This window comes from Trachypithecus francoisi, unplaced genomic scaffold (assembly GCF_009764315.1).
Source record: "Trachypithecus francoisi isolate TF-2019V2 unplaced genomic scaffold, Tfra_2.0 Contig01665, whole genome shotgun sequence".
Lineage (NCBI taxonomy): Eukaryota > Metazoa > Chordata > Mammalia > Primates > Cercopithecidae > Trachypithecus > Trachypithecus francoisi.
This window is the reverse complement of record NW_022681447.1, coordinates 552081-565089: the sequence shown is the minus strand read 5'-3', so window position 1 is coordinate 565089 and position 13009 is coordinate 552081. Positions and strand designations below refer to the sequence as shown.

General features: G+C 49.1%; 1 protein-coding gene across 17 annotated transcripts in view; it reads right to left on the bottom strand.

Moving 5' to 3' along the window:
* The window catches only part of TOM1L2 (target of myb1 like 2 membrane trafficking protein), a 133731-nt gene that overhangs the window by 18414 nt on the left and 102308 nt on the right, over positions 1-13009 (bottom strand). For all 17 annotated transcript variants that reach the window (XR_004433726.1, XR_004433727.1, XM_033196675.1 and 14 more), the window contains 5 exons: positions 8366-8499; positions 5857-5905; positions 5279-5402; positions 1778-1895; positions 564-639 (listed from right to left, as the gene is read on the bottom strand). Coding sequence is in view for 15 of the 17 variants with exons in the window: in XM_033196675.1 (XP_033052566.1) it covers positions 564-639; positions 1778-1895; positions 5279-5402; positions 5857-5905; positions 8366-8499 (501 nt within the window). In the remaining 2 variants the exon portion in view is untranslated. The remainder of the gene's footprint in view (positions 1-563; positions 640-1777; positions 1896-5278; positions 5403-5856; positions 5906-8365; positions 8500-13009) is intronic.

The following is a 13009-nucleotide window of genomic DNA, read 5'->3' as shown; positions in this document are numbered from 1 at the left end:
TCCCAGCCACCACCCAACTACACCAGCTCTGTAAACAAACGCTGGCTCTCGAGTGCCTTCTAATGGGGTTGGTACTGCTCTGCTAGACCAGCAGCAAATGGCCATCAGAAATGTGGCCCGGGTCAGCATTGTCCCTCCTGGTGCAGGCCATCGTTTTATCAGAGCACTGACCACCACCCTGGGACACTGTAACAGGTGACCATAGGAGACTTGTGCCTGGAGAACTTGGGGCCACTGTGGTAGGACGAGCAGCTGTTCTGGAGCTGGACACTCCTAGGATTCGAACCCTGGCTTGCTGTCTGCTCTCTGGGTGTCTCAGCCTGTCTCCCACCTCCCTGGGACTGTTTCCTCCTGGGTGAATTGGGAATTTCATGTGTGGCATCATCTCACGGGGTGAGGTGAAGACTCAACGAGGCACTACCTGGGTTCCACGGGTCTCTCCCCTGGGGTGTATCTGCCTCCTGTGCAAGCCAGTTTCTGCTGAATTACCCAGCCAGCTTTGCCAAACCACCTGGCTTTCCCTCCAGAAGACTCCAGGCAAAAAAACGGGGTTAAGGACCTACCCCTTCTGAGCTCTGTTTTCGACTGTCTAGGGCAGAAGCAAGTCCTCCGACAGCCTGAGGATCCTCATAGGTTACCCTGGAGATGAAGAAGCAGCACAAGCAGAGTTAATTTTCCTCCAGTGGTCATGGAGGGATGGGGTAGTGGCTTGTAATCACTTCTGTCCTATGGTCCTTCCTCAGATGTCCTTGGAAAAACATTTCCTGAGACCTTGACATTGAGCAGAGGCTAAGGGCTCATGTTGTCTGTCTCCTTGCAGTGGACGCTAGGAGGCCTGGGTCCTAGCTCAGGCTGAGCCACTAATCTCTGTGATCTTAGATTTTGTGCATCTAAATATCCCTGTCTTGAGTAACAACACTGAGCATCTCTGAAGCTCAATGTCAGGGTGTCCAAAGTGCCCTAATACTCCTCAAAGGGGACATAAAGTAACATTAATTCTTATTTTAAAAGCAGCAGCCTCAGTGGCATTTGACAGGGAAGGTAGTCTCTGGGACCTGGGACTGTCATTGATTAGGGGAGGTCTTCTTCCACTCCCTGACTCCTTTAGCTACATCTGTTTTACAAGCAACTTTCGCTGGTGAAGGGTACATGGGACCTTGGGTTTCTGCTTACCCCGCTGAGTGCACCAAGATGCTGGGTCCCTGGGAAAGGTGGGAAAAAGTGTGTCTCACCCGCCTTTAGGCTGAACAGAAAGCTCAAAACATGTACAGCGCCTCCCTGAGATATAGGGGATTCTCTCTTTTGGAATCAACTCCCTGAATTCCAGATGGCTCATCCTAGCCAGAGCTGCTATCAGAGGAGCCTCTGCCCTGACCACTTATTTTAGTCAGGAAAATCTTGCTGTAAGGAATGGGTTCACCCTGCATGGCTGCACCCTCTTGCTTCCAAGCTTCTCCTGTGGATGAGGGGCCAGGCAGGGTGGTGTCTGCAGCAGCAGCAGCATAGGGAAGAAAGAGAAAAGCGGTCTTTTACAACTGACAGGAGAAATCATACTCCAATCAACCCCAAGGGCAGGAGAGTTTGTGTTTAGGAGGGGCAGTGGGCAGTTGGTGTTTATTCAGTATCTGCATCTAATGCCGAGTCCTTACAGCCATGCTTTAAAGTTCCTGGCCGTCCTAGACATGGTAAATAAATGACTTTTTGTGCTGGCCTGTGACCAGGCATGGGTCAATCCCCCCAATAGCTTTAGAAAGCCACTAGAAGGGGCCCCACATACGTCTTGCGCTGCTCAGCCAAGGAGTTTCCTCTCGTCTGGGCAAACATGTCAAAGCTGTCACGGGGATTACATTGCTGGAGTGAACTGAGGGTGCCACTGACGCTCTCTGTCCCCAAGTCTGTGGCAACAAAACAAATGGGTGGCAGATGAGAACAAAATGTAGATTGTAGATCTGATGAAGGGCCCGAGCTAGGATGCCAGCCAGGCAGGTTTAGGGTTCATGGGGAGGGTAGGGCGGGACTTTTCCTTGGTACTTTACCCAGTGCACCACATGCCGGAGGAGCCAGGGTGGGCCAGATGGGGGACGGGACACCCACTGCCCCCCCAAACTGCTCAAGGAGGCGAAAGGGTCATAACAAAAGGGAGACTGCTGGGGTGACAAGGCAGGGACTGGCGCCAGTGCACCTGCAGATTTTCCATAATGCCCTTCTCGTTTGGGCTCCTCATTAACTCAATCACAGTGTCCAAGGACCTGGGACATCTATTTATTCAGCAAATATTTCTTAGGCACCCACCATGTTCAGAGCTAGATCTTGAGTAGACTAAATTGAATCTGATATGGTCCTCAGCTTCAATAAGTTCAGAGTGGGTGAGAGATAAGCCACAGCAGTGCGTGGCTTGAGACATCAGGAAAGACTCAAAACCAACACAAGAGGGGGTCTGTAAGGATAAGGGGGAGGATGCTATGGGGAGAATGGGAAAGGCAGACACAAAGGCACAGGGTTTGGAGGCCAGGTTGTGTGAAGTGAACAGTGCTCGCAGGAAGAGATTTGTGGAGGAAGTGGCTGGTAATACCTCAAATGCCAGGTAAAGGAGTGGGTGGGAAGACACTAGACTTTTTTTTATTTTATTTTTTTTTAAAGAGACAGAGTCTTATTCTCTTGGCATGATCATGGTTCACTGTAGCCTTGACCTCCCAGGCTCAAGTGATCCTCCCACCTTGGCCTCCCAAGTAGCTAGGACTAGAGGCATGTGCCACTGTGCCCAGCTGTTTTAAAATTATTTTGTAGAGACAAGGTCTCATTATGTTGCCCTGGCTGGTCTCAAACACCTGGCCTCAAGTGATCTTCCCACCTCGGCCTCCCAAAGTAATGGGATTGCAAGTGTGAGCCACCACCCTTGGCAGACACTACACATTTTTTTTTTTTTTTTTGAGACAGGGTTTCACTCTGGATGCCCAGGCTGGAGTGCAGTGGCACGATCTCAGCTCACTGCAGCCTCGATCTCCTGGGCTCAGGAGATTCTCCCACTGCAGCCTCCTGAGTACCTGGGACTACAGGTGTGTGCCACCACTCCCAGATAATTTTTTGTATTTTTAGTAGAGATGAGGTTTTGCTATGTTGCCTAGGCTGGTCTTGAACTCCTGGACTCAAGCAATCTGCCTGCCTTGGCTACCCAGAGTGCTGGGATTACAGGCATAAGCCACTATGCCTGGCCTACTAGATCTTTTTTAAGAAGAGAGGTAGCAGAATCCAATTTGATTTTTTTTTTTGAGATGGCATCTTGCTCTGTTGCCCAGGCTGGAGTGAAGTGGCACGATCTCTGCTCACTGCAATTTTTAGTAGAGATGGGGTTTTGCCATGTTGGCTAGGCTGGTCTCGAACTCCTGACTTCAGGTGATCCACCCGCCTCGGCCTCCCAAAGTGCTGGGATTACAGGCATGACAATTCAAATTTTAAGTATTAAATCTGGCCGTCATGTATGCTGGACTGACTGAAGGCAGAGACATCTGTTACGATACAGAAAGAGTGGCTACAAATATATGAAATATTGAGAAGCTAGAATTACAGCAACTGATAGCCACTAGAAGTTTAACTCAAGTCAAATGAAAGGAAGGTAGACAGAGAAATATTTTTTAAAAAGGAAGCAGAAAAACAAGACAGAGGAAAGAATTTTGAGGGTCGTGCTTATTCTTTCAATGTTATAATTTCATTTGTTATAAATTGGTATCATTCAGTATAACCAATGTGCTAGAGTCATATACACACTTTGAATGTACAAACTAAATGAACTGTGGAAAGTAGAAAGTGGTGAGTTTCTTTTAAGTTCCAGACAGTGGACTGCTTTAGGCTGATGGTACAGTTCAAGGAGAGCAAATATTTCAGTGCTGCTACCTCCTGTTTCCAAGCCCTCTGTACACATTGACAATTAATCACAGACTTTTCTAAGCCCTGATGTGGCTTCAGCATCCTCCTCAAACCTGTGTTCCAAGAAGCCAGTGAGCTGAAACCTATCTGCCCACCTTGACCTAGTTAATATTGATTGTTTTTTGTTTTGTTTTGTTTTGTTTTTGAGATGGAGTCGTCCCCCAGGCTGGAGTACAATGGCACGATCTCAGCTCACTGCAACCTCTGCCTCCCGGGTTCAAGCAATTCTCCTGCCTCAGCCTCCCGAGTAGCTGGGACTACAGGTACCTGCCACCAAGTCTGGCTAATTTTTTGTATTTTCAGTAGAGACAGGGTTTCACCATTTTGGCCAAGCTGGTCTGGAACTCCTGGCCTCAAGTGACCCACCAACCTCAGCCTCCCAAAATACTGGGATTATAAGCCTGGCCTTGACCTAGTTAATACTGAAAAGGAAATTACTACAATCATAGAGAATGTTCCATATAAAACATGGCAGGTGACTTTTCTTTCTTTTTTTTTTGAGACAGTGTCTTGCTCTGTCGCCCAGGCTGGAGTACAATGACGCGATCTCAGCTCACTGCAACCTCCACCTCCCAGGCTCAAGCAATTCTCCTGCCTCAGCCTTCCAAGTAGTTGGGATTGCAGGCACTCACCATGCCCAGCTAATTTTTGTATTTTTACTAGAGACTGGTTTCGCCATGTTGGTCAGGCTGGTCTCAAACTCCTGACCTCAGGTGATCCACCCACCTCGGCCTCCCATAGTGCTGGGATTACAGGTATGAGCCACCACACCCAGTCATGACCTTTCTTTAATTCCTTGGAATTTCCCCCATCCCTGCTTTCCAACATAGATTTTAAACTTCAAATTTAGGGGGAAAAAAAGGTATGAATTTAAGGTAAGGTGGCTCAACTGGCTAGGACTCAGGAATACACTTTCTTTTTTTTTTTTTTTTTTTTTTTTTTTTGAGGCGGAGTCTCGCTCTGTCGCCCGGACTGGAGTGCAGTGGCCGGATCTCAGCTCACTGCAAGCTCCGTCTCCCAGGTTTACGCCATTCTCCTGCCTCAGCCTCCCGAGTAGCTGGGACTACAGGCGCCCGCCACCTCGCCCGGCTAGTTTTTGTATTTTTAGTAGAGACGGGGTTTCACCGTGTTAGCCAGGATGGTCTCGATCTCCTGACCTCGTGATCCGCTCGTCTCGGCCTCCCAAAGTGCTGGGATTACAGGCTTGAGCCACCGCGCCCGGCCAGGAATACACTTTCACATGTATTTCCCAAAAGACTCTCTTTGGGTCTTTCAAGAAAGAAAGAGAGGTGGCCTGCAAGGGAGGCCAGTGGTAGGAAGTAGGTAGGCCCTTTTGTCCCTATGAGACACTCACCCAAGCCTGCAAGCTGGGAGGAGAGGGAAGATGGGGGCGCTGTGTTCCCCACCATCGGGCTCACCACGGCTGGAGACCCTGGCCCCAGGTCTATTAAGTTGTCTTCAGTCACTTCATTCAGTACCTGTCAGAATGTGAGATTGGCCATGAGCCCCAGGACCCTGGAGTCAGGCTCTGAGGTAGAAGCTAGCAAGGCAACTGTGCAGGGTTCTGAGAAGAAAAGCATCAGCACTGCTCTAGTACAGAAGCAAGGTCACTTTCCCTATCTGCCTTCCGGGTCCATGGTGGCCCTTGATGTCAGTGAGCCCTGCCCACTGCCTCCTCCCCCTCCCCAGTAGAAGGGGGGTTGCTGAGTCAACAGTGACTGTCCTGGGAGCTACAGACTTAGGGCTTCCTTGCCACCCTCCCATCAGGGGTGCCTGCTAGCTCTGCTCTAGTATCCCATCAACCAAAGCTTGCTCTTCAATTTCCCAAATATTTCAACCCCAGTTAGAAAAACTGGAGGTCTCTCCAGCCTCCAAAACGTGGAGGGGTAGGTCTGGCCTCAGGAGATGAGAGGATTCTGAAGGAATACTTACCCCATTACTGGCATTTTGAACCGATCGGCCAGACCTGTATCGTTCGAACCTAACAGGGAAGGGAAAGCAGAAGTAAGGAGAGAGGATGCCTGTGATATGGCCCTGTGGGGTGCTCACTAGTCCTATGAAGAACCCCTGGGACCAAGACCAGCCAGTCCCAGTTGGGGGCTAGGGAGTGAAACCATGTATCAACTCTGCCACGGCTTCCTCTGTGTGTGTGGCTCCCTTTGAGAGGATCAGCCTCTCACCCAGCACCCTGAATGGGCTTCAGAAAGGGGTGGTGGCTGGCCCATCATGGAGGTCATTGTGAGTGTCCCCAGCCTCTCCTCACACACCTGGGCCCAGAGAGCTCCTCTTGTCCCTAGAGGGAGGGTGGCTTAACCACCTTACCTTAGAGCTCTCCAATGTTTACAACGCCAGGCAGTAGCTGCAGACTCCCTACTTCATAGGGCTGTGTTGAGAAGCGCCCAGCTAGTGTTCCTAACATGCTCCCAACTCAATCTCTGGGGAAAGGGGGTGGGGCATGCATAGGGTGGGCACCAGTAGGAGGAAGGTAGATGCATGGCCCTGACTACCGCCTGGGGAAATGCTCGCCAGTAGCTGCTACAGAGATGCCTGGGCCAATCATCGAAGGACTGCTAGAAGGTGGAGTGAGTGTCTTCCGCACCCAATCGGGCAGCGCAGGGGGACTTGGCTTTGAGCAACTGTCGAAGGCCAGGTCATCCTTCTATCAGGTGGGGAATGGAAGAGTAGTTATGAGGTGTGTGTTGGGGTGGGGCAGAACAGATTATGTTTTGCATCGTATTTAAAAACTCCAAATGTCACGGGCAGCGGTAGCTGAGACTTTCCAGCTGGAGCCTTAGACACTCAGCTTTAGTGAGTTATGCTGCTCCACATCTGTCTCCCAGCTTGCTGGGGTCAGCATCTGGTGACAAGGGATCCCCAGGAGGAATGATCTGGGTAGGCAGTGAGTGTCCCCTGTGGTTTTAAAAAAGACTTGTGTGTTTTTTCAACAGTGGTCTACAAGGAGAACAGGAATATTAATACATCTGAAACAATTTTAATCCTGGGGTAACTTTCCCACACTCATCTTCAATGAACAATGACTATCATCAAAGACACTCTAACCAGGATAGCACTTCCAGCCACCAGCCCCGGCTTTGCCTCTGAATTCTTTCTAATGCTGGGACTGGGGGACTGTTGGGTGAAAATACCCACATTAGTTAGCTCCTGTTATGCTTTCTAGCAGGGCTTAAATAGATTTAACAGGTTAAATGCAAGCCCATTTACCATGGAGAAACTGGAACCATATGGCAAGACAAAGGGGCCTCCGGCTGGGAGTCAAGTCCCCTCAGATCTGCTCCTGTTCTTCAACTGATGCACTGGGGGTCCCGGGGACCCCCCACACTTACTGCAGAGGTTTCTTCGCCTGTCAGGTGGGCACAGAGCCACTGGTGTGTACTTCCATAGTCAAAAGATGAGACAAGGCCCAAGGCTATGACGGCCACAACAAAACCACTCTTTAGGCCCCCAAAGGGTAATGCAAATGCAAGCATCTGTCCCTCTGACCCTAACTGATGCCAGATCCTTGTCCTCCTGATGAATCCAGCAGTAGGGTGTGAGTCAGTTGGTTGGCAGAGGGGACCAGGACCTCAGGTCTGCTGGGGACTCAAGCCACTATCCTGTCCTCTCAAGCCTCATCTTTAAGGGAAAATGGCTGGCCTGATCATGGTCCTTTCTGGTCCTTATGCTGAGTCCTTCATGAAAGCCCAGTGTGCTCCCATCGGGTGATGAGATGGGAACTGTACTTGCCATTATTCCTCCTATTTAAAACTAGGTCTAAATAAGACATTTTGGACTTTGTCCTGAAGGAAGGCTTTGGAAATAAGAAAAAATGTGCAGGTTTGTTATCTCAAACCCAAAAATGATTTGGCTGCAGAAAGAACTGAAATGAATGTGTGCACGCTTCCCTAAGCAGCAGCATTCCGGCACTTACACCCGCCTGCTTCCCCTGAATGCTCTAGATAACACTGACATTTGCAAAGGGAAAAGCTTTTTTCCTTTCTTTCTTTCTTTTTTTTTTAAGATGGGAAAGAGGAAATCCTTTTTCTTAGTAGAGATTTTTTTTTTCCCTTTAATCCTTTTCAAATTCAAAGGATCATCAAAGGAGCAGGTGCAGAAGCTCTGGGACCCAGAGCCCCCCAAGTGCTACCCCTCCCTGGGGCTGGGGGTGGCGGGCCAGTGGGGAAAGGCAGAGCAGCCTGAGGCTTACAAAGGGCAGAGCCTAATTCTGCACGTCAACTTCCTGCTGCTTCTGCTGCTCGGTTCCCAGGAGGACAGGAAGCATTTTCCCTGTCAGCCGGGAACAAATTAGCATCTCTGATGAGTATTTTCCAACTCTAATCTCTCTCCCTCTCCCTCTCTTTCCTTTGTTTATGAAAGAAATCCCTCTGTTATGGCAACAATCTTTTCAAGGAGAGAAAAAAAAAGAAAGAAATCCGGCTCCCACCTCTCATATCGAAGGAAGACATTGTTGAGGTCGTCGTTCACATGCAGCAGCTCCTCGGTGACCTCCTCGTTGGACACGCGGGAGATGAGCTCCACGATGCGCTGCTGCATGGCCCGGCAGGTCCTGTTCAGCTCCTAGGGAACACATGCACCTCTGGGTAGCCTGCTGGGTGTGCTTTTTATCACATTCTATTTCCTTTGAAAAAATTTGTACTGATTCTTAAAAGTCACAAAAGGAGTACATGCTTGTTCATAAAACCAGACATGTGCCGAATTCAAAGTAGAAGTTCCCTCTTCACTGTCTGCCCGTCCTTCCCCAGAGGAAGCAAGTACTTTTTCAGCAGACAAATGTCCAGACGGACATACTGTTGTATGTATACAAGTACATGCTTGTACAAATCATTAAAAAATATTAAAATGTGATTCTTTGCAGATTTCCTTTTCTCAACAAAATATTCCAGACACCGTTCCCCAACACTTGGTACAGACTGCTTCATTCCTTTGTGTGTTTCACAATGTATCTCGCCATTCTTCTATTGTTGGACATTTAGGTTGTGGTCTCTCTTTCTGTGGCCAACCCAAATAATGCAGCAATGAACACCTGTACACAAACATGCATATGCACTTGGGCAAGTACTTCCATAGGAGTTCCTTAGGAGGGAAATTTCTAGGTGAAAGGGTATGGTCATTTATAACATCAATTAGTAATAGTAAAAGGCACTCCAGAAAGATGACATCAGTTTACTTACACTCCCAGCAATAGCAGGAGTGTATTTTATGACTGCATTAGGTATATTTTGGTGGCATGTCTGCCACTTTGCCGAGGCCTCAGAAGCCCAGGCAGCTCCCTGGCTGGCCAAAAGAGGACATTTGCACACCCCAGTTGCCACTGGAGCCCTCTCTACCCTTAGAAGCAACATCCCCCTGATGACAGAGCCTTAGCACTTTATGGCCTGGCTTCCATGAACCTTCCCTGTTCCAGAACAGCAGACTTACTGATGCCCTTGTTCAAATTTGCTTATAGAGCTCCCTCAATTCCTGCCAGGCCCCTTGCCATCTCGATGCCAGACTGAGTATGCTACAGAGGAGGGAGCTGGCAACCCTGCCAGGCTGGCCCCCAAGCATCCCTGACTACAGGAACTGCCTGTGACCAAAGCGCCAAGTCCCAGTGTGCCATACAGGGTTAAAGCAGAGGGAGACGCTGTCCCCACCTACCTGGGCACTGGAGGGTGCCAGTGAGTTAAGAGGATAAGACGTGAAAGATAAGTCCCTCGTTCTCACAGCTCAGCTTCAAAACAACTTCATTTTGAAACTGTTTCTGTTAGAAGTAACTGATTTATTCACAAGAGACATGGTAATCTCTCTTTAGTTCCTCATATTGTCTCATAATCTGGCTAGCTTGGCTAGAGGGTCTTCCTTCCTACCACATCATAAACTCTTGAGGGGGTGTTGCCATTTATCCACTCAAGGATGCCCTCAAGCCCTGCACTGAGTCACACAGTGAAAAAGCCCAGTAATCATCTGCTGAACACATCACGCAGGTGGTCAATCAAGCCAAGCGGGGAATGAAAGGCATCCCCCCTGCATGTCCCTGGTATCCTGCAACACAGCACTCACACAGGGGCTGGGCTTCTTATGTGCCTTCCCCTCTAGACTGAAGCTTCTTGAGGGCAGAGAAGGCATTTCCCTGGTACCCATGACTGACACATGGGAGGCAACTCCCCAAGTACTTCTGAGAGAATTAATGACTCTAAAGTATTCAGAGGCTGGCGCGGTGGCTCATGCCTGTAATCTCAGCACTTTGGGAGGCCGAGGGAGGCGGATCACTTGAGTTTGAGACTAGCCTGGCCAACATGGTAAAAACCCCATCGCTACGAAAGAATACAAAAATCAGCTGGGCACAGTGGCGTACACCTGTAATCCCAGGTATTCAGGAGGCTGAGGTGGGAGAATTGCTTGAACCCAGGAGGCAGACGCTACAGTGAGCCGAGATTGCACCACTGCACTCCAGCCTGGGGAACAGAGTGAGACCCTGTCTCCAAAAAATAAAAATAAAAAATAAAGTATTCTGAACTGTTGTCCCCACAAACCACCAGCTCAGTTATCCACATACACTCAGTCTTCTCAGCACTCTTCACTCAGAGAATCGGGAATTTTTGTTCATCCAGGATCTAATTTTCTCTCTCTAGGACTCACCCCAGGCCCCACTGAACCAGCAGTAAGCACTTACAAACATACAGATAAGTGCTAGAATTAATAAGAAGAGGTGAATACTGGATCTTAATTGCAGGGGACACTGCTATCTAGTAAAGAGAAAACTCCACAAAATGTCCACTCTCTTCTGTTGTGAATGGCTCATGTCCCCAGGCCAGGCAGGAGAGGGGCTCTCAAGAAGCCGCCTGGGCCTCGAGGCCTGCCAGATGTGGTCTGGATTGCCAAGCAATAATGGCCACAGGTGCCAATGGACACTCACAGGTCAAAACCCAGTCACAATTACTGTACACAGGAAAACCAACAACGCAGGGGAAACACTCATTACAGAATGAAGCATGCTCAGGAGTGATGCTGATAAACCAAGCCAGGCCCTTAACATTAAAACAAACAAAAACAAAATAAAAATGTCCAAACTTACGAAAGAAGCAATCACATTAGATCATGTGAAGGATTCCAACAGCCAGGACAGAAGTGAACAATTAAAATAATCATAATATTTCTAATAGGTTGTTAAAACACAGTGGGCATCTGTTCAGGGCTGACAGGGGAGCATAGATTTAGGTTAACTTTGACAGACCATCCTCCCCTGCTTCCTAAAAGAAAAAAAAGGATACGTGGCCAACACTTGGGCAGCATATTTACCCCGCACTTTGGAAGAAGTACCAGAGGAAGACCTGGCAAAAGTGTGCAGGATGGAAAAGAGAGGCTGGGCAGTAGGACAGAGAAAAGAGGTCAAACAAACTTCTGCCTCTCTGCTCTGCCATGGACTATTCCAGGCCACCGTGTGGGTCTCCTCCCCAGGGATGCGGACGTGCCAACACACATGAGGACTGGGCCAGGCACTGCTGAGCTCCTCCTTGCTCTAGCACTCCAGGTGTTTGCGGAAAATCTCTGATGAGCAAAAGGATCTCAAGTCCTAGCTCAGGACTCATCCCCTCCTGCAAACAGGCCCATTACAAGAAAGTATGGCCTCTGGGGCTTGTGGCCTAGCAGCAAGCCCTGGCTGTCCTTGGTTAGGGAGGGAGAAAGAAAAAGTCAATCACTTCTCCTTCAAGCTGCAGGCCAATCACAAGGCACAGCACCTGCAAGCCAGGGGAGTGTGGGAGCATGTTGTGGGAAATAGATCCAAGTTACCCTCCAGAAGACTGGGGCATCAGCACCTAAGGCCCATAGGCCATCTTCAAACACACCTCAGACTTTCCAGGATATAGGTGGCCTCAGGCACTTGCCACATTGCTCAAGGGCTCCTGAGAAGTTGGCCATCTACCTACAATGTCCCTTATTTCCTTTTCCATCAAACAAACTCATACTCATCCTTCAAGGCCTCAGGATGTTTCCCCACCTCAGGATTTTGTCACAAAAATTTTCAAACATATAGCAAAACAGGAAGAATTTTACAGTGGACAGACACCATATGTCACCTAGATTGTACCATTAACATTTTACAGTGCCAGTTTTAACACATACTTCCCATTTATTCATCTTCCCGTTCACATACAGTGTTTTCTGGGGATCCCCCACCATCCCACCCTCTTCAAGACTCCCACAGCATTCAACACACTCCAGTCTGTCATCAGAGCCCCTCTAGAAAAACCTCCAGCAAGGGGTGACCAGCCCCCATCTGCACTCCACGCAGCAGAAGCCCCAAAACAAAGAGTAGGCCTCGTGGGTGGTTCACTGGATTTAGAGGAGAACCAAACCAGATTCCTCAGTAGACAGTAGGAAGTGTCTCAGAAACATGGCTACAAATACTCCAAGCACCGGCGGCCTGATGGAAGGGAGCAGGGGTTGGTGTCAGTCTCTCCCACAGAGCCCTAGCCCCAGCTGGGTGCTGGGGACCAAGCTGTAGGCAGCAAGTAGCCCGTGACTGGATACACTCTCCAAGTCTCCAGTCCTCTGCAGGCCTGCTTCTCCCTGTGTAAAACAAGGGGGCTGCATTCATGAAGAAGTTCTTCTGCAGAGGGCCACTGACGTGCTGCAGCAGCCTCCATGGCATGGGGCCAGGGCAGCTGGGGCTACTCTGCTTTTCTCGATTTCAAACGTTGCCATTCACTGTAAACTTTTATTTGTGGAGGAAAAGGTTCCATTACTTTATTGATTGATTGATTGATTGATTGAGACGGAGTCTTGCTCTTTTGCCCAGATTGGAGTGCAATGGCGCGATCTCGGCTCACTGCAAGCTCCGCCTCCCGGGTTCATGCCATTCTCCTGCCTCAGCCTCCTGAGTAGCTGGGACTACAGGCGCCGGCTACCAAGCCCAGCTAATTTTTTGTATTTTAATAGAGACAGGGTTTCACCATGTTAGCCAGGATGGCCTCGATCTCCTGACCTTGTGATCCACCCGCCTCAGCCTCCCAAAGTGCTGGGATTACAGGTGTGAGCCACCACGCCTGGCATTTATTTATTTATTTATTTATTTATTTATTTGATT